This window comes from Semicossyphus pulcher, unplaced genomic scaffold, assembly GCF_022749685.1.
Source record: "Semicossyphus pulcher isolate SPU_LCO1_2020_fin unplaced genomic scaffold, fSemPul1.0.p SCAF_21, whole genome shotgun sequence".
Taxonomy (NCBI): Eukaryota; Metazoa; Chordata; class Actinopteri; order Labriformes; family Labridae; genus Semicossyphus; species Semicossyphus pulcher.
The window spans coordinates 16,297,672-16,320,837 of record NW_027211695.1 but is presented as its reverse complement, the minus strand read 5'-3'; the positions used below and the strand labels follow the sequence as shown (position 1 = coordinate 16,320,837).

The 23,166-nt window shown below is 38.3% G+C and overlaps 2 protein-coding genes across 2 annotated transcripts in view; one reads left to right on the top strand and one right to left on the bottom strand.

The window, feature by feature from the left end:
- The window catches only part of LOC138600569 (astrocytic phosphoprotein PEA-15), a 51,532-nt gene extending 39,839 nt beyond the window's left edge, over window positions 1-11,693 (top strand). Inside the window, exons 2-4 of the mRNA XM_069672025.1 lie at window positions 9,457-9,631; window positions 10,106-10,261; window positions 11,541-11,693. Coding sequence (XP_069528126.1) covers window positions 9,460-9,631; window positions 10,106-10,261; window positions 11,541-11,605 — 393 coding nt within the window. The 5' untranslated portion in view covers window positions 9,457-9,459 and the 3' untranslated portion in view covers window positions 11,606-11,693. The remainder of the gene's footprint in view (window positions 1-9,456; window positions 9,632-10,105; window positions 10,262-11,540) is intronic.
- An 8,927-nt stretch (window positions 11,694-20,620) lies between these two features.
- mrpl48 (mitochondrial ribosomal protein L48) lies at window positions 20,621-23,133 on the bottom strand. The gene is made up of 8 exons (XM_069672622.1): window positions 22,983-23,133; window positions 22,221-22,279; window positions 21,914-21,945; window positions 21,707-21,786; window positions 21,431-21,600; window positions 21,181-21,283; window positions 21,005-21,094; window positions 20,621-20,848 (listed from the first exon to the last, which is right to left on the bottom strand). Exons 1-8 carry the CDS (start codon window positions 23,001-23,003, stop codon window positions 20,771-20,773), a joined length of 633 nt encoding a protein of 210 aa, XP_069528723.1. The 5' UTR covers window positions 23,004-23,133; the 3' UTR covers window positions 20,621-20,770.
- Window positions 23,134-23,166: the final 33 nt, after the last annotated feature.

Here is a 23,166-nt window from a genome sequence, read left to right as displayed (position 1 = left end):
TTGCGCGATAGGTCCAGTTTGAGGTGCTTAAGAAAAACACAAGGACACAAAGACAAAAGCACAAACATAAGGGGAAAGAGGGCTCGAGTAGGAGAGCAAGATAGAAAGAGAAGAAGTAACAAAGACTAACACACAAAGATGTCTGGGTATATTGTAAAGGAAACAGTGCAACAGAGTCCATTCCTCCTTCCAGATCTCTGTCGGAGATTTTTAAAGCTGCTATCCCGTCGGTTTGGTTTCCATGGTGAAATCTAAAGGCTTGTCTTCATGTTGGCTAGCGCTCTGTGTGTGTGTGTGTTTGACGGAGAAGCAGTGTGTGTAGCTTTTGGTGCACGGCTTGATAAAGAGAGAGGAGACAGAGTTGTGTGTGCTGATCATATGACCGACAAGATGAGGAAGTCGAGAGATCATCGACCTCGTATTGTATTTTTTTGCTCAGTTGTGTGTGTGTGTTTGGTTGTGTTTTTGTTTATATTTTTATATTTCCTTTTTTTATTTTAGTAGTAGTAACTAGAAACTCTCACGATATAACTTTTACATGTTAATCACCCTAACTGGGGCTATTATTCTGAAAGGGTTGGCAAGGGTGCAAGCTGAAGTGAGGAGGGAAGGGAGTAGGGGTGCAACGGATAAGTGCACTCATGGTGCGGATCGTTTCACTGTCTTTGAGTCAGAGATCTGAAACATTAGCATCAGCTAACATTAGTACTCAACTGCTTCCAAGCTAACATCAATGTTTGACAGTGTTACAAGCTTGGATAGGAATTAGCTACCTTTAGCTAGCAATGGGTAAGGTAAGCTATGAAGTTTTTGAGTGCTAACATTAGCTGTTGTGACTGTCCTAATGAGTTTACAAATATGTTGTTTTGATTACTCATTAGCTACTGATAGCTATGTCACAACAGCTACTGTTAGCATTCAACCAATTCCTTGCTAACGTTGCCATTGCTTGGAATTTTTTCCCGTTTCCTATCATATGGTGTAACACTTTCAATTCGTAGTATTAGCTTTCAGCACCTTTGGTAGCATTGCTAACGCTTACGTTATCTCGTTAGTGGCTGAATGCCGATTACCTTATCATTGCTGTTATCAAATATGTATTCAAATATCGCCAGATTTTACTCCGTATTTGCGATGTTCATTGTCAGATATGCTAAATCGATACATCTTAAATCCTGGAGCACAGAAGTAGAACATGAAAAAAGCATCTTAGCTTCCCAACCTTAGCATGACTTCGGAGGAAAATGGCCGCTGTGTCAATACGGTCAATTAAGAGTCAAACAGAACACTCTGTCTCGTCTTTTTTGCGCTACAGCTTTTCACCAGTCCGCAGATCACATTCGTGTGAAACGGTGGGGAAGTGATCTGTACGGATCACGGATCAACTGTGATCCAGTGCACCACTAGGAGGGAGGATGGTCTCTGCCCAGTCGCTAGGTAACAGGCCTTAAGGCAAAGCCGGGCCTGGTTTCCATGGCAACGTCATTGATGTTGAGGGTGAACTGAGATTTGGTGGTTCTGGTATATATATGTCTGTCAGTTTATATATGTGTGTGTGCCCACAGCAGGTTGAAATAGGAGCAGGAATAACAGATATGATCTGTGTAAGTACAAAAGGACTCTGTAGATATCATCACACCAAGGTCTTCCACATTTGTACCTGTACATTACCTTTATTTACACACGCTGCCACACTGAATCCATGCACTTGATAGAATACAGAGCGTTTGCATGCATGGCCGCCTGAGTGTCCGTTCTGTCCTTGCATGTTGTTGCACATTTATGAAACCCTTTGTGATAAAACATGGAGATAAAGGCAGACGTGAGAGAAAGAAGTGAACAGGAAGATAAGAAAACAAAGGAGAGGAAAAAAGGTATGCAGGGAGAACAGCTGGTTTTGTCTAGTTGGATAAAGGAATGATAGCACATGTAAAGAAGACAAATGTGGAGGGTTAACAGTTTAGTCTCGGAGTGGAAGAAGACTGTCTGGCATCCATTTACACTGTTACACCTATGGAAGTTCATTAAAGACAGAAAAAATGTAATAATTTCCAGTCATGGACTGGTTAAAAAAACAGATGTACCACTGTGACTTCATCCGTTTGAGAGATGTTAGAGTGTTTGGCATTTTGTTCACCGCCATCTTTTGTTTTGTTGTGAGCCAGAAGTGACCATATTCGCCTAGAAGGTGGACACCCAAGAGTCTAAACCCAAGAGTTGTTCATTTTAACATGAGGCTCTATTGGGATGACAGCCTCAAGTGGCCATCGAAGGAACTGCAACTTAAGTGTTAGCTTAATTTTGCACCTCTGTAGGTTGAAATGGCAGACATTGATATGATACTGAAACGCTAAATATGAAGCTAGGGCAAGGTTAGCATGGCTTAGCACAAAACCTGGAAACAGATGGATATGATGTCTTGATGCTAAGCTAACCTAGCATGCTCCAGGCTGTAAGTTCATATATGGGAGCAGTATCGATCTCCTAGTGTAACTCTCTGCAAGTAAAAGAGTAGGTTTATTTCTCAAAATGTTCTGCTATTCTTTGAAAGACTCGACATGTAAAAGATGCAAATAAAATCGTCCAAAACTGCGAGAGAAGAGAGATACCAAACAGAGGATGAACACGTCTTTTACAAGTGCCAAGGTTTCAGTTGCAGATTAATCACGACTTTAATTGATACCATATGTTTTGTCACAGATGAACTTCCATACAATTGCATAAAAATAGCTAAATATGTCTTTGTAATTATAATTTCAGTGACAACTCTTTCTCTCTTCCTGTCCCTTTTCTATTTAAAGACACACGCACACGCACACGCACACACACAGGCAGCAGAGACAGAGAAACGAGCAGACAAAAGCATGTTTGTGTTCATGAGAATGTGAAGCACAGTGGGTCTCTATGTATGGAGGCAGTGTCAGGCTCGTCCCAGAGAGACTGGGGAGGGGGGGAGCGTCAGTTAGAGGGGGTTTCACAAACTCTGACACTTAGACCATGAGTGCAAAAAGGAAATAAGAAATATATTTATAGCTTTCAGTTTTTGCTTTTAGTTAAAGATCTTGTGACAAAATGCTGATGCATGGTAGTCGACCTTCACAGAAATGTCAGAGTTACAGCAAACTAACTCTGCGAGTCTCTCTGGATAGCTGATGATGCAGTGCAGGTGGTCTCATGTATGGTTGTTTTTTTTTTGTCTTTGTTGTCAGGCATCCAAACAAAAGCGTGGATTTATTGATTTGGGTTTAATGCAGCTGCATAAAAACTGCTGTTGGTTAAAGTAGCATTTATGACCACAAAGAGAAGTTTAATACTCAGTGTAGTTTTCTGCTTTAATCCAACAGCAGAACAAAGAGACATGTCATTAAAATCACCTGTTTTGTGTATGGAAGCCAGTTTGGGCCAAAAATGGTAATGTTATAATAATAAAAAAATGTTTACATTTTTTTATTATTGCAACAGAAAATTATAATGGAGATCTTTATTGCATATGGAAGCACGTTTGTGCCAAAAAAAAACGATATTTGAAAAAAGAAGAGAAATTCACAAATAAAGTGGAAAACAAAGCAATTTTTTCTTTGGACATAAATATATATATTATATTTGTGACAGAAAAAGCTGTAGAAGATCTTTATTGCAAATGGAAGCCCATTTGTATCACAGTTTTTTTTTATTGTCTGACATTTAGTTTCTCATATTTATGAGATTGAATCTTCTAAACAAATTTTTTTTTTTTTTAAACTAAACTTTTTTTCCTTTTGCCTCGAATCCTCCCTTCTCCTTTACCAACAAAAATCACCCAGAAATGTTTAATTTGTAATGATATTATTTGTAAAATAAACCTTTAAAATTATATCTTTTTTTTGTAGTTTTGAAAACAGTCGAGGGTTGTATCCAAAGATTGCAGATTTAAGATAACAATGGAAAAGAACAATTTTAGAAAAGAAAAAATAGAAATATTAACTGAAAAACTTTGTAAATAAAGAAAAAAGAACATGAATAGATTTAAATTAACTAAATTGGTAGAATTGCCAGCCATGACTTTTTCATAGAGACGTGTTTATTTCATGGTTTATAGACAGTTAAAGGCTTCAGAGAGGGGGGGCATGAAGGAGGTGATGGGAGAGAAAAACTAAATGTAGCCACTCCATCCATTGTTGGGTTTTTTCCCCCTTTCTCCTCTGAAAGTACACAAAAGCAGCGCCGGTCCATTGTGGTGCAAAACAGAGAGCACGCAGGGCGACACACACACACACACAGTCATTCTTTTAGTCTGTCTCCCCTCCGTCTCACACACACACACACAGTACTGAGAGCGTTGTTGTATTCACTGGAGTTAAGGTGCATATCCCTGCTCGCTCCCACGCAGCGCTTTGTGTCGATTGAGCAAGTTGCTCTGGTTAGAGAGGAGATGAATGTGACATTTGAGATTGAAATTACACACACACACACACACCCTCTCCTCTCTCTCTCGAACACACACACACTCCATGCACTGTAAAAATTGCTCTGTCATCCTGTGCTCTCGCCTCAAGGCTGAGACAACAAACCAAATGCCACCATTAGCCTTTAGCGAAGCCGACAAACAAATGTGACCTGAAATCAGCCCTTTAGGTTAATCAGAAATGATGACAGACTCCAGATTTATGCTTTCATAAATGTACGCCTATGCATATGTCCCTATGAGCATGCTTAATATGATTAAGTAAAGACAGCATTGTTGCTTCATGCTTCATTTTAATGAGAAAAGCTGTAATGAGAAGGTATCTAACCCTCCAAAGCGAGTTGGCGCCCTCTGGTGGCCGCAGCAGGTAACAGCAGCGTCTGTTATTTAGGTCACAGCCCTCATCGCGCGGCTCTTCTGGGCTTTCTGTTCGCCGTGTTTATCTGCGATGAGACTGAGGGGGATCAGAGGCAGACTGAGCTTCGTGCCAGTGCCCATGATGCACTGCAGCCTCACGCCAGATGCATGGATGTGAGGCGGGGAGGGGGCGGGGTTTGGTTTGGGTGACACAGATAGAGATGCATGTGCTCGGTTGCATGGAGATTATTTTTCACGGTAGAAGAAAATTGACGAGGGGTGTTACCGCTGCAACTTGTATCGCTCCCAAAAGTTGCCAAGACGCTGCTCTTGCCTCAGATCAAAGCAGCTGTTTCTCAATGACCTTAATCATCTCCACGCAGATAAGCGGCAGGCGGGGGGGAAGTCTCAGCTGAATGTAGGGATAGAGAGTCCTTTGGAAATCCTGAGGACGCAATTTGATTGGACGTGAGGGTTGAAATGTGTGAAATGGAAACTCAGCAGTTGGTGACGTTATTTTAGGGTTCTATTTCACTTTATCAGCTTTTTTTTTTAATAGTAAAATACAGACCCTTATGAGCTTCAGTTTCAATTAAATTATTATTCATTATCACTACATATGTTTATTTTTTTGCATCTGTTTTATTGCAGTAGTTTTGATAATTTGCTTTAGCAAAAAATTAATAATAAGAAGTATAAGCTTTTAATAATCTCAAAGATTTTCCTTTAAATAAATGTCTGTTAAGTCACTATCTATCGCCGAATGAGGTAACACAATGATGATTGAGCCTATGGCCCACTGATGAAAGCCTTTGTATTTGCAGTATTACAGACAGGGCATCTGTGGCGCATTTCGCGGAAAAAATCACAAGCGGCGCCCAGTTAGTGACGCGTTTTCCATCACCCAGCAGTGGTTGGTCTGCCAGAGAGGGTAGGCGGAGCTAAGTGGCTGCTTTTCCGGTCTCTGCAAGTGTTGCGAGTAAACAGTAATCTACTATGGCTGAACAAAGATGAAGAAAAGATCGATGACTACAGATACAACTTCATAAATAAGTGAAAATCTAAAGAAAAAGAAACAAACTCGACGCTCAGATGAAGCAAACAGTCTAAAAAAGAAAGCGACCGTCAGCAAGGAAAATCAAGAGTTACAACCGGAGCCAACCGTGGACGTCACACATGCAACACTGTCTGCATATTTGGGAAGTGTGCGCCTGCAATTACCGTTTATCACCATAGGTGCTGCCAAAGAGAACAAAACTGAGATCTTCGAGATTATCACTTTAAATTCAAGCACATTTTCTCTTTTTGATGTGATTTTTAGTTGTTTTTCTTTGTAAGTTACTGTAATCTGAATTTCTTCAGGTTTTTAAAACGCTGGTTGAACAAACAAACAGTCAAATGACTATGAGGAACATTTATCACACGTTCTGGACATTTTGCAGACCAAGTGATCCCAAAAAAAAAACCTACAGATGTATTGACAATAAAAAACATTACAATTCTCAGTGCACAAGATGTAGTTGTAGGTGCTGGAGGTGTAGTTGACTCACACGGAGGACTTAAGTTAATAAGGACATTTTTGCACATGGAAGCAGTGAAACAATTAATTATAATGTTGTTGTTTTTTAATACGCCGCCTGCAAAACTACAGATTTTTTTGCATCTCCTAACATTGTGCAGATCCTCATAAAAATCTGCAGTAAATACGTGAGGCTGTTTGCGATCATGCGGATATAAGGATGCATATGAATAGCTTGACCCAAATATGTTAATAACAATAGCAATGAGCTGCAGTCTGAACTCTGTGTTCATGACGTGTAAAAGCTGATCTGTTTTCTTTGCTTCTCCTAAACACACAGCTGAACAGACGGCCTCACAACATGTCTGTTTTTCTGTCTCTCTTTCTCTCTCGGTTTTATTTTTCTCACTGGATGCCTGTTTATTAGCAGCTCTCATGCCAACACACACTCCTACACACTCACACACACACACGGACAGATTCCCTGTCTTTGTGAGGAGAGCATAAATCCTGCGACTTGAGAGGGCTTATTCCTTAAAAGCAGCGTGATCTGTAACCACTGCATGCCTTTGTCCTGAATCCTTCGACCACTGCTCCCACATCAGGTCTGAGTCTGAAAACAAGCCGGGAAAAAATTATCCTAAGCAATCCTCTGCATGGTCCTAGAGTTTGAGTCTAATTTTATTGTCAAATGAAGGCGTTAAAATGTTTAATTTGTTGAATTAATAATGACTACAAACACTCCTACCGTGTGTGCCCTCTAGCAATCTCAGAATGATCCAATAGGGGGCAGTAGTAGGCTGCAGGTCATGGCTTCATGCACACTTTATACACATCATTCTTTGTATCTATAAGACTTTGACTGTAACATTAAAAGCTGTAATAAGTCAAAGATATGTGATATAATGTGGACATTAGAGATATGTTCTCAAATATCCTTCTTTTTATTCTTTATTACTGCTTCTTTTATTCCAGATATTATCTTTTATTTAATAAAACTTTGTCTTCTATATTTAAGATAATAAATAAATAAAGGTAATAATATAATAGATAATATAAAATGCTCTTCTTGAAATAATAAATTGTGTTTGATATGTTTTTTCTGCAAAATACCTTTAATTACCTTGTAAAAATCCTCCCGAGGCATCTCCTCCTTCCCCCTCATTAAAAATTCCTGAATCTGCATAGGCCCCGCCCACTGTGCACATTTCCAACCGCCCCTCCGTCGCGAAAACAAAACACGTCTCTGCCATCGTTTAGTGGCAACTTGTTGAAGCTTAGCTTGAAATGTAGTAATAAGTAGTAGTAACGTTAACGTTCGTAGTCAGTTTGCAAAAGTTACATTGACGGTTACAGCTGACTCGCGCATCCCCGAAGTGGTTGCCATTGGTTACACATAATGATACGCATAGCGTTTATTTTCTACAAAAGCTGTGAAATTTGTGCAGCATAAACCTTCCATTTAGATTAAAGAGGGAAAAAAAGGAAGAAAAACTCTAATCTTTATTCTAGGATTGATCAGCCAAAAATAACGACAGTAAAGTTGCCATATGGAAAGTCATGATGACAACATTAGGCAAAAATCTGAAGAGAATTTGGACCTGGGGGATGTGAAGCATTAACAGTTATCCGACGTGATCTTGACTATAGATAAAGTGGCATCTGATGTTTCACTCATGCATTTGAATGTATTTTTCGCATACAAAGCTGTCATCTATCTCTGTCTATCTTAATAACTCGCAGTGGGTGTTTGCAGATACAGAATAGTACATAAATAATCTATAAATCTGTATACCTCCATTACTTCCTGGATTGTTATATCAGCCCTGGAATGTTCTTCGTAAAACTGTCCACTAGAGGGAGACAGAGAGCCGCAAAAACTTTCATTAGAGCTTCTGTTGCACATTAGAAGTAGAGTAGATCAAATTCCATTTTTATGGGAAATTGCTGTTTTATGTGGAGGTTAGTGAATTTAAAAGATGAGGTTGATGTTATTCTGTTAGTAGTGTTTGACTACCTACAAGCCCATTGCTTCCTACTCAAGATGTTAAATACATGATGCATATTTTTAAAGGGTTTTTTTTGTAAAAAAAAAAGGCTCAGTTATGGAAGCCTGTTTCAGCCACTTGGATTAAAAAAAGGTCCTGTGAGTCGTTATATTGAGATGCTTTCTCAATATAATAACTTAGTATTGAGATAGTAAGTCAAAATATCGATTTACTAAGTTGAAATATTGAGATAAGTCATTATTCTGAGATAATAAGTCATTATTTTGAGATACTAAGTCATTATTTTAAGATAATAAGTCATTATTTTAAGATACTAAGTCATTATTTTGAGATACTTAGTCATTATTTTAAGATACTAAGTCATTATTTTAAGATAATAAGTCATTATTTTAAGATACTAAGTCATTATTTTGAGATACTTAATACAAAATATTGAGAAAGTATCTCAATATAATGACTTATAGGACATTTTTTCTAATTGGCGGAAACAGGCTTCTATAGGAAAGAGTGCATTTGATAGGGACTATTTTAAGCCACGGATTAATACAGATTTTGTGCTTAAAAGGGGAATATAAAGCAGCAGGGTGGTTTATGTGCGATTGATTCAACATAAACTACAGAGTTGATCCCTCCTTTTTGGATGACTATAGAAGTTTATGACACAAAGGAAGACGCTCTTTCAGGCTGTGGATTCATGGGCGATACGTGTTCGTAAAATCACTTCAGTGTTGTTTTTTTTGGAACTAAAACAAATATAAAACATCACCAATGTTGTCCTTGAATCAAGAAGTCTAAAAAATGTGTCTGGACAATCTGTTTTGTCCTGCTCTGCCTTTTCAGTCATTCTCTTGTTTCTTTAACCTGTTGGATATATTTGGTTCTTACTGACGGTATGTTTTTGTCATTAGCTGAGACTTCCTTACTGTTTTCCACTCTGGAGTCTGGGAAGTAGGTGGGCCGTCTGCACACTAAGCACTTTAACAACATTGGGATATTTTCAGTCGCCGTTCCTTATTTCACCTCTTTTACTTTTCGCCTCGCTCTGACCTTTTTTTTAACGTTTGGTATCATTTTATACAGCGTCTCTAATCGTCTCCTCTGTCCTCCTCTCCTCTGTCTTTGCTCAGATCATGGCGGAGTACAGCTCTCTGCTCAGCGACCTCTCTGAAAACATCACCAACGAGGACTTGGAGCAGCTCAAGTCGGCCTGCAAGGAGGACATCCCCGAGGACCAGAGCAACAACATCACCTCCTCCAAGGAGTGGTTCAGCTACCTGGAGAAGAACGACAAGCTGGCGCAGGGTGAGATATCAAACCATCCATCAAATCCTTCAGCTTAAAGTCGGTAAATTCTTTCAACATTAAGGGGCATGTGCAGACATGTTGGACTGGTGTAGCACTGATGTATTTACTTCTACTTACATTAATGTTACTAATACTAATATATTAATATAACAATATAATAACAGTGTGATCAAAATGTGCTTCATCGAAATAGCAAGAAAGCTACTGGCAACCTGTAGCTACACAGCCCAGGAAGTTGATTTGATTTTAAGTCCCGCCTTTGACCAGGCAGGTAGCCAATTATATCTCAGGATTTTGGGGTGACAAATCAGATTTCAGGGGGCCCGTGCCTCCCCAGGCCACCTCCTGGACATGCCCCTATTTTTTACCTGGATCATTTTGAAAGATCAGAGTTTGCCTCTTCTTAACTTACACGTCACCATGTATTCACCATGTTAAAGATATTCCTGCTAACAATATTCCTCATTGCAGATAATCTGTCGTACATCGAGCACATCTTTGAGATTTCGCGGCGACCGGACCTGCTGACGAGGGTGATCGAGTATCGCACCACCGTGCTGAAGATCTCTGAGGACGACGAGATCGACACCAAGCTCACACGCATCCCCTCAGCCAAGAAATATAAAGGTAGCACACTACAGAACATGTAGCCTAGATATAATGTTAGATTAATGTATCAGCTTCTTAAAATATTAAGCTAATAGAAGGGCTAATATAGGACCAAATCCTCATTTCTGTCAAGTGTTATAAGATTGAAACAAGCAATAATCTGACATGAAGCAGGTGTGTTGTAATAGAACAGCCATGTGGTAATAAAAAGTTGTTTCAACCTGCTTTTTGCTGCTATTATTGGGCCATAACTCTGTGGAGCACACAGGGGAAATTTAGCTCTCAGCAAGCTGAAGTAGAAACAACATAAAAACACAGGTGCAACAGGCGAATAAAAAAACTTCATTTCCTTGTTATGAAAGATGATGAAATGTCTGTTTGGCTCCGTTCTCTTTGGGAAGCATCATTTTTATGACCAGCAGTTTGGAGACAGATTTTTCCTTCAAAAGTTGGTTTGGTATTCATTTTATATCTTTATTTTCCATCACTAAAATGTAGCTCATATAGCCCAAAATGTAAATGCATAACTTGCTATAAAGGTAGGTTCAAATAAATTGATGAATTAAAATCTTGCAACATAAAAACTACAAAATTAAATTCTGAATAACAAAAAAATAATAACTCTTTTGGTTTGCTTTGCCTATAGTTACTCAATATGGCAGCTGGACTGGTTTTTGGAGTATTTCACTACTGGTGATAACTTGATTCAAAGTACTCTTTAATGCTAGTGCTAATTAGGTTTGAAGTACTCTTTTATACTAGTGCTAACTTGGTTCGAAGTACTTTATAATGCTAGTGCTAACTTAATTCAAAGTACTCTTTAATGCTGATGCTAACTTGGTTCAAAGTATTCTTTGATGCTAGTGCTGACTTGTTTCGAAGTACTCTTTAATGCTGATTTTAACTTGTTTTTAAAGTACTCTTTAATGCTGATTTTAACTTGTTTCGAAGTACTCTTTAATGCTAGTGCTTACTTGGTTCAAAGAACTCTTTAATGCTAGTGCTAACTTGTTTCCAAGTACTCTTTAATGCTAGTGCTGACTTGATTCGAAGTACTCTTTAATGCTAGAGCTAGCTTGGTTTGAAGTACTCTTTAACGATGATGCTAACTTGGTTCGAAGTACTCTTTAATGCTAGTGCTAACTTGTTTCCAAGTACTCTTTAATGCTAGTGCTAGCTTGGTTCAAAGTACTCTTTAATGCTAGTGCTAACTTGGTTCAAAGTAATCTTGGTAGTATTTAGGTTACTTATGATGTCTCTCTTTCCCTCTCTTTCTACCTTCTTTTTTTAACCCAAGATATCATCCGCCAGCCCTCTGAAGATGAGATCATCAAGTTGGCCCCTCCCCCTAAAAAAGTGTGAGGTCCCGACCCTCCGCCCTGATCTTTGCACCTTGATTTCTTCACTCCTGGCACTCCAATCAACCGACCGACCGTTTCTGACCGAGCCCATCACTCCCTCGCCTCACCCTTATCACACACACACCACACAAACACACACACAAACACACACATGCGGCCACGCCACGCTTATTGCACTGACACATGCCTTCACACAGAACCACGCAGGCTACCACCTACAAAGCAACCAATCAGATCGTAGCGATGCAGCACCTTCCCAAGCTGAAAGGAGACGGGAAGCTGCGGGAAAAAAGACAGCAGAAGAAGAAATATGGAGACGGACCGACAGTGTTTGTGTGTGAGGAGAGAGAGCCAAAGCCTACCCTTGATTTAAAGGCTGAGTGGGTCAGTCAGAATGAGTGTAATCTGTAAACACTGTTCAATCTGTGATGCTGTGTTCATGCGTCTGTGTGTGTCTGTGTGAGTGTGTTATAGTTAAAACATCACCCATTAAGTAAATGAACCCTGCCTTTAAAACTTAACAACAAAACAAAATGGAAGTTAGATTTTTCAAGAAATTCTGAAAATGTCAGAAAGCTGCTAATTAACTATAGAAACAATTAACCTGTGTGTTTTATGAGCATTGATACATATCACTATCAAAATTAATTCTCCTCTAATAAGCAAAATAGGAAAATGTCAAAACTCACAGACTGAAAACTACAACTGGGATAGAAAATTAAACTTAAACATGTAAAAACATAGTTTACATGATCCAAACTGTTATAAAACAAATAACAACAGCAGCTAAAGTTAACACTTAATAATCATAAATGAAAACTAATTAAAATCCCACACTTACGACTCTTATGAGGGCGCTTGTTGTAGTGTGTATCTACATTATTTGTGCAGGTAATGTGAAAGAAATAGTTTGACATTTTTGGGAAAGACTTAGGTGAAATTAGGTGAAAAGATTGATATCGCTTGGAGTGTGTGTTAAACTTCAAAGCCTACCAACAGCAGGTTAGCCTAGCTTAACATAAAGACTGGAAACTGGCGGAACAGCTAGCTTGGGTAGTCTCAATTTAACACTTTGGTTTTATGCTTATGAAATAAATAAATTACATATGTTTGTGTATTATTGCACTTCAAAGGTGATGGTAGGTAGATTACTGACCTTTGGACTTAACCAAGCTAGCAATTTCTCCCAAGTTTCCTTCGTTTGACGCTAAGCTAGCCGGCTAGCTAACCCCTCTTCATTTTTACCATGCAAACATGAAAGTGGTACCAATCTTCTCATCTAATCCTCGGCAAAAAGACAGATAAAACTGTTTGCTTTATTGTCTAACTAACTCTGAAAGAGTTTGTAGTTCATTTTAAGATCGAGTTAACATTTTCTTGTCTATTTCGGCTAAAACAAAACTTTAAGTCAAACTTAAACGACAGGACAGTCAGTGTTCCTCAGCTAGAGGTTCTTTAAGCATTCCCTTTACTCTTACGCAGACAATTATATCATGTTCAAGAGCGCAAGGACAAAGTCTAATATTTTAGTGGAAGATATTTAAAGTTGATTTTCATGGGAAAAGCCGATATTTGCCTTTAAGTCACAGCTAGAGTTGTTAAGAGAAGCTAATAGGATAGGAAAGTTACGGACATTGTCGTTTCCTGTACATGTGTTCTCTCGTCATCAAGGGGACCAGTTAGCATGGAAGTCTGATATATGAGCTGACTAGAGATGTAAATACACAAATAATATATTACAGGGAAATTTAGCATAAATAATATATTGACCTGTGGCTCTAGCAGCAAATTTCACCATGTCTGGTTTTTTAACTAAAGACTTTCAGGTCAATTTTATCTAATCTGAAACTATTCAGTGTCTGTCTGTGATTTATAGAGATGAAAACACTTAGCAAGCACTAAAAGTAAACTTTGGGCTACATTAAAGAATATAAAAGTATATTTTGAATGAGCGTATTGGATATTATATTTAGGGCGTTAAATTGTCTTGTTTTAGTGACACATAAAGAGACACTAAACTTTCCTTTTTACCCCTTTGTTGCCATTTCATTTGGTTTACAGAAAATAACTGATCAGCTTAGAAAGAGGACAAAACAGTACGTAGGAGTTGGTGCAAATTGAAGTGACAGGAAGGAGAAAATGTCAGAAAGAAAACTTGGCATGATTAATAAAACATGTCCTTTAATAAACTGTACATAAAGTAGATTGTGTCAAAGATCTGTAATGAACACAACGGCTCATAACCCGCTGACTATGCCATTCCCGCCATGCACCAACTTTATAGCTAGCAAGACTGTTGAAACTAAACTATAATAACCGCTATTTGAACACTGTGTCTCTTTATTCCCCGCGCTGAAGCCTTAGCGGACGTTTTGTTTACCCCAAAATTTTACCAAACTGTGACACAATCTGTGCGAAGCAGGGACAGAGGCCTGCACACACGCCAAGTTAATCAAAACTCTCACTTTTAAAGGGAGTGTTGATACTTTTATTCTGAAATTTGCTAAGGACTTCAGTGTTGGCGTGTACAGAATGTCTGTGGGTCGATTTCTGCCCCCCATCTTTGTTGTAATCGACACTGTAGGATCAAAAAATTGACCAACATTGTAAAAACTCAACAGTGTAAGACTAGTCATTTCCCCGAGCCCTGCTACCTCCCCTCTTTCTTTCCCTCACCACCAATCCAACCCCAGTGCCAACGACCAAGACTTTTACTTTGGTAACAGATTCTGTGATCTGTTGTACTTGTTTTCTTTTGTATTGCTCGCCGTATATTGTAGTGTTGGACTGATTTGTATCCTATGCATTTATGTTTGTAGGAAATACTGCACTGTAACATATCCTCCCAAGAAATCACTTAATCTAAAAAAAAACGTGAACGCAGGGTGTCTAACAAGATTCTGGGATTGAATCTGCATGACTGATATTCAGGATTGAGTGGCACTTGATAAGAGGAATTGAAAGTTTCAGAAAAAAGGAAACATGCCTGTTACTCAATTTCTATTGAGTGAAACTGGGGAAAAAAAAAAACTTGTAAAGACCAACTATACTGTAAAACCTCCATTCTACTCTTTTGCCATTAAAATCTTCAGGTAACTAAAACATTCAATAGTCCTTTAAAGCCTGTGATTATATGGCAACATTTAATAGTTTACAAATAAAACAACATAATCAAGGCCAGATCAAGCTTTCTGTCAAGTACTGTTAAAGGAACAGTCCACTCATAAGTACTTAAACACTGCTATACATCGCCACCACTGTTGGTAACTCGGACCACCATTTTGGCCAAGACATATCTCGACAACTATTGGATTGGTTGGCATAAAATTTGGTGCGCACGTTCATGGTCACCAGAGGAGGAATTCTGATGAGTTTGGTGATTTCCTGACCCTCCCTCCAGCACCACCAACAGGTTGACTTTGGTGGGGTACTGTTAAATGTCACAACAACTTTAGGATTGATTGCCACAAAGTTAGGGAAGCTATACAGGGCTCCATCAGGATACTTTTTAAATCTATGATGATTCTCATTACTTTATATTTAACACCAAGTTTTGGACGTTTTCTGTCGAATACTTACCTAGCTTTTAAACTCTTAAGTTATTTTTAAAAGAAGCAATGTCTAAGTTTAGTAACGTTTTGTTTTTTTTTGACTTTTTAAGTCCCCAAAAGACAAACTAAATTCTAATTCGGTCTTAAGATTTGCAGAAAAATGCAGCTTTTCCATCATAAAATAAACCCTGTTGACTTCACTGTTCACCTCAGATTGAAGATGTATAACAGTGTGAGTATTTCTGGGTGGATTTCCCTTCAGTGTCCAGACTAGCCCTTGCTAGGCCTGACCCCAAGAGAAGCGGTTGCTGCCCCCCTATTGCTAGAGCCTGGTGGGACCACTGTGTTTATCACAGAGCTGAAGTTAGAGTGTCTTGTCGTGCAGGGGGATGCGGCTGTACTTACTGCTATGACCTGTGGGTAATGGTCTTTCCCTGCGTTACAATGGATGTGATTATTGGCCATGACTGTAGATTTTTTAGCAAAGAGCTTTGGTACTTTACAAACCAAAAGGCAGGTTTTTCTTTCCAGATCTTAGCATGACTTTTTAATATTGTACAAAATATCAGCAAGGGAGGATTTGGGCCATTGTATTTTATTTCAGTTTTTTCTCTTTTCTTTTATTTGAAGTGCTTCTTGAATAGCAGCTTGTGAATTTAGATGTACGTGACCAAGTGACTTCTATTTTTTTTCTCGCTCTCAGAATTTCGGTAGGCAATGAACTCCTGTTAGCATCGTGTGGTAGTTTGTCAGTCGCTAGTTTGTCCATAAAAACTCAGTAAACATCAAAAAAGAAAAAATATCTAACTGTGTGATGGTCTACATGCTCCTGGTTAGCAGTTTATTCACTGGAGTGTTAAGATTTCTGTCAGCAACGAAATGCAGCTGTTCCCATTCTTTTTTAAATCTACTTCCTGTTTCCCACACCTCTAAAATCAGCCCCCATCAATGTATCACCAGGCATATGTTATGTTTGGCATTGCTTAGCGTTTTACTCTGTGGCCAATCGGCACATAATATATCTACATATCAGTCACAAATGATGTCAAATTTGGATTTCCACGTACCAAGTACATATCAACGTAGTAAATGCTGCAAAAGTATAATCCTACTAAAATATATATTTATTAATGGAGAATACCTGATTATAGCCAATACATGAGTATAGATGAAGAAGGAAATGAAGGACAGGTAATGTGTGAAGGTATACAGCATATACGTAATGCTAACAATTAAAATTCATCCAAACAACAGATTATGATTTCCCTTTAGGATACAGACTGTGTTTTGCTTTTTTCATATTATTAGGTTGTAAATATGTATTTTGAATTATATATCACTGTGTTTGTTTTGAAATTGATTAATTTATTTAATGCTTATATATTGTTGATTTTACGTATCCTGTTTCTGTTTAACTAACTGGAAACAAATCATGGGGATGAAAACATGTTGCTTATCCAATGTTAAGGAGACCATGCATCAACAATTTTATAATACATGTTATTCCTTTCTTTTATGTTTCGCTGTTTCGGCTTTGGGTGATGATTTTTTTTTTTTTTTTCGAAAAAAAAAAAAGTGATATTCATTTCATTGTATTTACTGATATGTAACAAAATATGTTTTACTGTGTCGTATTTGATCAGATGTGTCGTGGTCACTGCTTGTAAACTGATTTTATTCCAAGTCAGAGAGTTTCCAAATCATGACAAAAGATAAAAGCAGTCACAAAGTCATAATCTGCCATTTTGTTTGTAAGAGACAAGAGCAGAAGCTATGGTCTTAAAATGCTAAGCTAGGTGCTTGAAGAAAGTTCAAGAAATGTAGATCCTGTTTGTTGATTGCAGTCTTTATTATCTGCTCTTTAGCAATGTTTTCATGAAAGGTCATTTCTACGTACGTACGTAAGAGTTAACAGTGACACATCATGAATAAATTGTGTAAAATTATTGTCTTGAGCAACAAGCACTACCATATTTAGCGAGTTAGCTCCTGTTAGCTACAAAAAATCGACACCAGAGTCATTTTAACTGTAACACTGTAACTAGTTTCATTTAGCTTAGCAAGGCTGCGCATTGCTTCCTACTTTGCCTGCTGACTAGCTAAGTCCAAAAAGAAACCGTTTGTATTCACTCTAGCCAACAGGATCTAGCTCAAACATGCTAATCAACCTAGCCAAGCTAGTTAGCCAGCTAGTTGGGTAGATAGCTGTTCTGTTGTTTTGTTGCTAAAGAAAACAATATTAGTGAGCATGTATGTATGATGTGTTTATTTACAGCAGCAGCTTTTGGTTAGCTGACACACAAATATTTGTTTTTGCTTTAGCTAACATGAGCTAACGGGCTACATTTGTTATGAGTCGTTGAGCTAGCTAGCTAGCTTAAGAGAGTTTTTGGGCTTTTGATTGGCTGGAAGGGTATTTTGAAATCTTCATGATGAAAGTATAATAGTTATGAAGTATAACACGAATTTCTTGAATAATATCAATTTATTGGTTCATTTATACTTTTTACACAATGTATTCATGTTATTTTTTATTTCCTAATGTACTGTTTCGCTACTTAAAACGGAACACTTGAGGGTCCATAGTTTCATTCGGTATTTTTATTTTTAAAGAAAGGTTTTAGTGAATGGCAAAAGGTTGCATGGATGAAGCGATAGCTTGAAGAGGCAACTGTGCGTATCAGTGCTGGGTTGAGTAGTGAAGGATAGATTTAAATGAAAATGTAGAGGCGTGAACAGAGAGAAAAATGTAGGTTTATAATTTAGGAAACATCTCTGTTGTATCTGCATTTAGTTAGTGTCATTTGAATGTGGCAAGTCTTGCACAAGAATGCTGTACAATTGTGAGTTGTGCTTAATGGTAACAAGTTGTGTTGATGTAAGGAATGCTGAATGTCCAGTCGGTTACATGGGATGAAGTTGTGCAGCCATGTTTGTTTTCCTTTGCACCTTTAACCTCACAGGAAATGTCTGTCACATTTAGTTAGGCATTCCTGAATATTGTGCAAAGCTTAATAACCACGTCTAATTACCTTTCTCGTGAGCTGCAAACGACAAAAAAGGTTCTTTTAATTTAGCAGAATAACGTTTACATTTCATGCACAGAAAAGAGCACCATAGGTATGAGTGCCAACTTGATTCAGTTGCAAACAGCTGGGGTGGATGGACTTGAAATCATGCCATGCTTGACATTTAGTAACTTCTCATCATGTTTGTATTGAACAATCTTTATTTCATGTAGTCACGGTAATGTTTGTGGCTAGGTAAATGATTTTTTGAAGTGTGTGCGTTTTGCCGTAGTTGACAATAGAGGCTATTTTGAAGTGTTGTGTTTGCTACGCTAATCTGAGATTTGTAACTGGAGGTTTAACGTATGGCTGACAAATATTCCTGTGGCGTAATTTAACTTTTATATCTTACAATTTAATTCAGCAGGACGGAGTTGGAAGTTAGAGGAGGTTATGCACAAGTGTAAGACAGGACTTGAAAAGTTGAATAATAGATAAGTATTTAATAATTTACGGCAGCACCCTCGATGGTGGACGGATCTGTGCGTTTGGAACACTAACCTCCAAGTAGCAAAGATTTTCATGACATTTTTTTTGCAGGTTTTCAAAATGAAATTCTTTATTTTCAGCCGCTAGCTTGACGTTTACAGCTTTGTTCCGTTAGCATTAGCATTGAAGAACGCAAGCTAACAAACGCATTTCAACTATAGATGTGATGCATTTAACAAAATTTGCTGAGTTCTCTGTTCGTCACTGCCTTGTGAGTCAGTCAGTGGGAAGTTTTCTCTCGTATTCTGCCGGTTATTTTGTAATGTGCTTCGTTCTGAAATGGTGTAGCAAGTGACAGGTGTGTTTTATTTCGCAGAGTCAATCCAGTCCATCATGTGAATCAAGACTTACTGCTCATTAGAAATGTGATCCTTTAGATTCACACCTGTGAGATAGTGGGCACACAGTTGAATTCGGTTTGAGACAATGATGTGACAGAATAACTGAGCATCATTACATCCATTTTTACATTTCCAGCTCACAACACAACCCTGTTGGACGCCATGGGCTCAATGCTGTTCGAAACTTTTGCTAACGTTTTCCTCTCATGGGGCGAGAAGTACTTCAGGAGTTATTTAACAATGACTGCAACAAAATATGACATGAACAAATATAAAGGTGTGGCTTTTTGTCATGATTTAAATGAGACTGAACTGAAAATATGCCATTTTGTCATTGTGCTAAAATGAATATAAATATTATATATTAAAATATATTTGCTAACCTAAACTGTGTCCTGAGGTTGCTTTCCTTCCATGGTGACAGGTTACCATCGAAAGATAAAGTTTATTTACAGATTACTAAAGAGTAACAAAAGGATTTTCTCAGATTTTGCATGATTTTCACATTTTGCATAATTCTGTGTTTTTCCAGAATTACATTTTTAAACAGGTCGCCTCTGAAATGGGCCGTTCAGAACAGCTGCAGGTTTCTACGTAGATCCGTGCTTTCGCTGAAACCGACCAATCGTCATTCACTGTCATTCATCTCAGGCTGCCTTCTTGCACTAGCTTGTTATCAAGACGTTGTCATGATTTCAACTTACCATTCCGATACCTCCTGGAGATTCTGGCTCGTACACATAACGCTGAATAACCGATCCTAGAGCAGCCATATTTTCTACAACTTTGGAGTGACAGTGCAGTGTGGCTGCTCCCCCACGTGGGATCGCACACGTGGGGGGAAGGGGCTATGTGGTCACTCCAAATACTGTCAGCCAATCGTGGCTAAGGTCTGACCTTTAAATGGCAAAACGGCTTGTTAAAATATAAATATAAAATATAAATTAAAATATGTGTACAATTTATAAAACGAAAGAAACTTTATCAACGTGATTCAAAAACACATTAGAATAAAATAAAATACGTCCCCTTTAAATACTGTTCTGACAAATTTCAGTTACTTTCTGTTCCACTTTATTTTTTACTTTAATACATTTCAGTGGTAAATATTGGACTTTTAACTCCACTACATTTACTTTCGGGGACATGTTTAATATAGAAGATATTTAATGACATTTGTTGACTTTAACAAGCTTACATTAACACTGCTTATTGTGGTTACCTTAGTAAAGCCCCTTTCCCACTGGTTATGCCTGGCATACAGCAACACTGTCATGACAGTGAGGTGAGAGAGCTGCTCACCAAAGAGTATAATCTAAGTTCTTTGTGCGTACTATTGTTTACTAACCCTGTCTCCGGCGCGTTTGTGACGTCAGACGGTGACGCAGCAGAAAAGAGGACGAAAGGAGTATACTTCACTGTCAGTTGGAAAAGAGACAATTGGCATTTATTAGCGGGTCTTCCTGGGTCTAGAAAACCTGCGCCAACGCGCATATTTTGGTGGGAAAGGGGTAAATGATTATATAAATCATAAGGTGTTTATCAGCAGTTAACAATGCTTTTTGCAGCTACTGGATCCAAAGTGAGCACAAGTACTTATTAAGGTTAATAAATCATTTATTACAAACTTATCTCACAGTCCAGAAGCCTTTAACAGCCTTCAGAGAAGGAATGCTGGAAAATAAATACACAGAACAACGTCAGCGGTCCAGAGGTCCTAGTATTGTATCTGAGCCATGAGCCCCTCCAGCTCTGGTCGACCCTTGAAGCGTGCCTGGAAATCAGCCTCAGTGTGCTGCAAGGAAAGATGGAGGGATCATTAAAAGGGAATTAAAGCAAAGGAGGATACATCGTAAAAGTACTTTTTACATGCATATAATCGCTAATAATTTTACTTTTCACTAGCAAATCTCCTGAAGCTAATGGGAATTAAATTGCCGTGTTAAAATACCTCCTGCAGGGAGAGTTGAACTCCCTCCGGTTGGTTCTTCAGAAGAACGTCCATGAAAACAGGACACAGTGTAGCGTTCAGACTGCTCAACTACACAAAGACATTATAACATCAGGACTTCAAAACTCCTCAGGAAACAGAAGCATGAAGAAAAGGGTTACGAGAAGACTTGATACCTGGATGACTCGCAGGTGAGTCTTTAGGACGGCGTCGACAAACATCTTGGTGCCCTGCTCCTGCATCAGCATGACCTCGGTAGTCTTGGTTGGCAGAGCATAGCTGCAGGTGGAAAACAGCCATAAAGAGCAATAGTTATTTTCTAATCACAATTTATTTTCTCGTGAGCTGCAAAGAGGACACGGTTTTTGATTTCACAATTTAGTTAAACAAATTTAAACACAATTTTGTGTTTTTAAACGTCCTCACCTTTCTGCCACTTTGATGCCGAGCCGGTTGCAGAGGTTGTGGATGTACTGGGAGTAGTGCTCCACCAGCGTCATGTCATAACCCGACACTTTCACATTCAGAGTCCCGTACGCTGTGTTTGTGGCCTCCAGGATCGGCTTCAATTGGTGTTTGTCTTTCTTTTTCTTTGACTAAAAAGGGAACAAGATGCCCAGATTAGACACACTATGGGCTACAGCTGTAATAGAAATAATGTTTGTTGAGTTCCTAAAATGTAATCTGGTCTCAGAGACTTACCGTTTCCTTCGGTAACAGATGTCTCCATCGGCCAATCCCGTGCGTTGGCATGGATTTGTATTGTCTTTTGTTTACACAGGCTGTAGATGATGGGAAAATGTGTTTTTACATGCATATTCTTTATACTCATTCAAGTAAGTGTCAAGAGACAGAATTTTACACGCAAAGGACAAGTGTTTTATTCATGTTAGTTTTTTTATTACTTACCCCAAACAGGATGCTGGGTGCACGGTGTGGCCCTTTAAATATAAACAGAATCAGTCAGAAACAGTATTATAAAGAGAAGAATCATATCACCGAGCTTACTTACGCTAACGTTGCATTCTTATGACAATCCAGTTGTTCAAAATAATTTTAATACAAACCAAGTAGTACCAAAATATTATTAAAATAGAAGTGAATTTTATATCTATAGACTTTTTAACCCCACTCCCCGCAAAAAAACCCAGAATATATTCAACAATCACTTTCTGACATGATGTATGAGACTTTAAAAAGCAATGCAAAGACTTACCGACATGACGTGAGCACCTGATTTAACACAATTGCCTGTTGTGTGACGGACACCTGCAACTGGACAAAAAAAACATAAAGTCAAAAATCAAGAGAGAGCTTTTATTTCCGTTCAGAGTTCTCTTTCCGAAATTGAATAGTGATCGATAAACTGATTGTATTGTATCTACCTTTTGCAAAGCTACACCTGCAAAGTGTCTAGGGAAAACCCATCACGTCTTTTATTGTCATCCTAATTATTTTTGTGAAATTAAAGGTTAAAGCTTTTGTACTCTTTTGTAAATCACGGTTAAAACTGCTTAGAAAGGTTGCAATCCTGGTAAGGGCAAATCTCTAAGGATGCTTAAAGAGACAATGTAATGACAACAATATTACTAATAATATGCTAAAGTGAGCCAGCTGCTTATTAACTTGTTCCTTTTAATAGGTTTAAAATATTTTGCCATATCGTAAACCTTAGACCTCATACCATACTGTACTATCTCATCCTGCACACCATGTCACTTTATCCCATAACTGTCACTTTAACTTGTCACCTTATCTTTTCCTGATTGTATAACAGCTGTATATACATCTTACTTTATTTTATCTATTCTAATTTTTATACTGTAGTTTTACTTACTTGCTAATTTGTAGAAATAGCGTCCGATAACCTTCTGATACATTTACCTCTAACTATGGAATCGTAGCACCCTGCCTGTGGAGTTAACATTATCACTGCTGTGTGACCTCTGTTTAACACGTAGAGGCGAAAAATAAATACCTTTCGAAAGACGGGATTCATCACGTGAGTCCGGGATGTCGCTGTCTGTGTTCAACGGAAACCACTCACGGGGTGTTGCGCTGTAAGACGCTGTGTTTGTTACATGTAACTGAATTATAAAAACATCTAAAACACATGCACTGTCAACTGCTGCTACTGAGCCGGAAGTACTTACAGGAAGTCG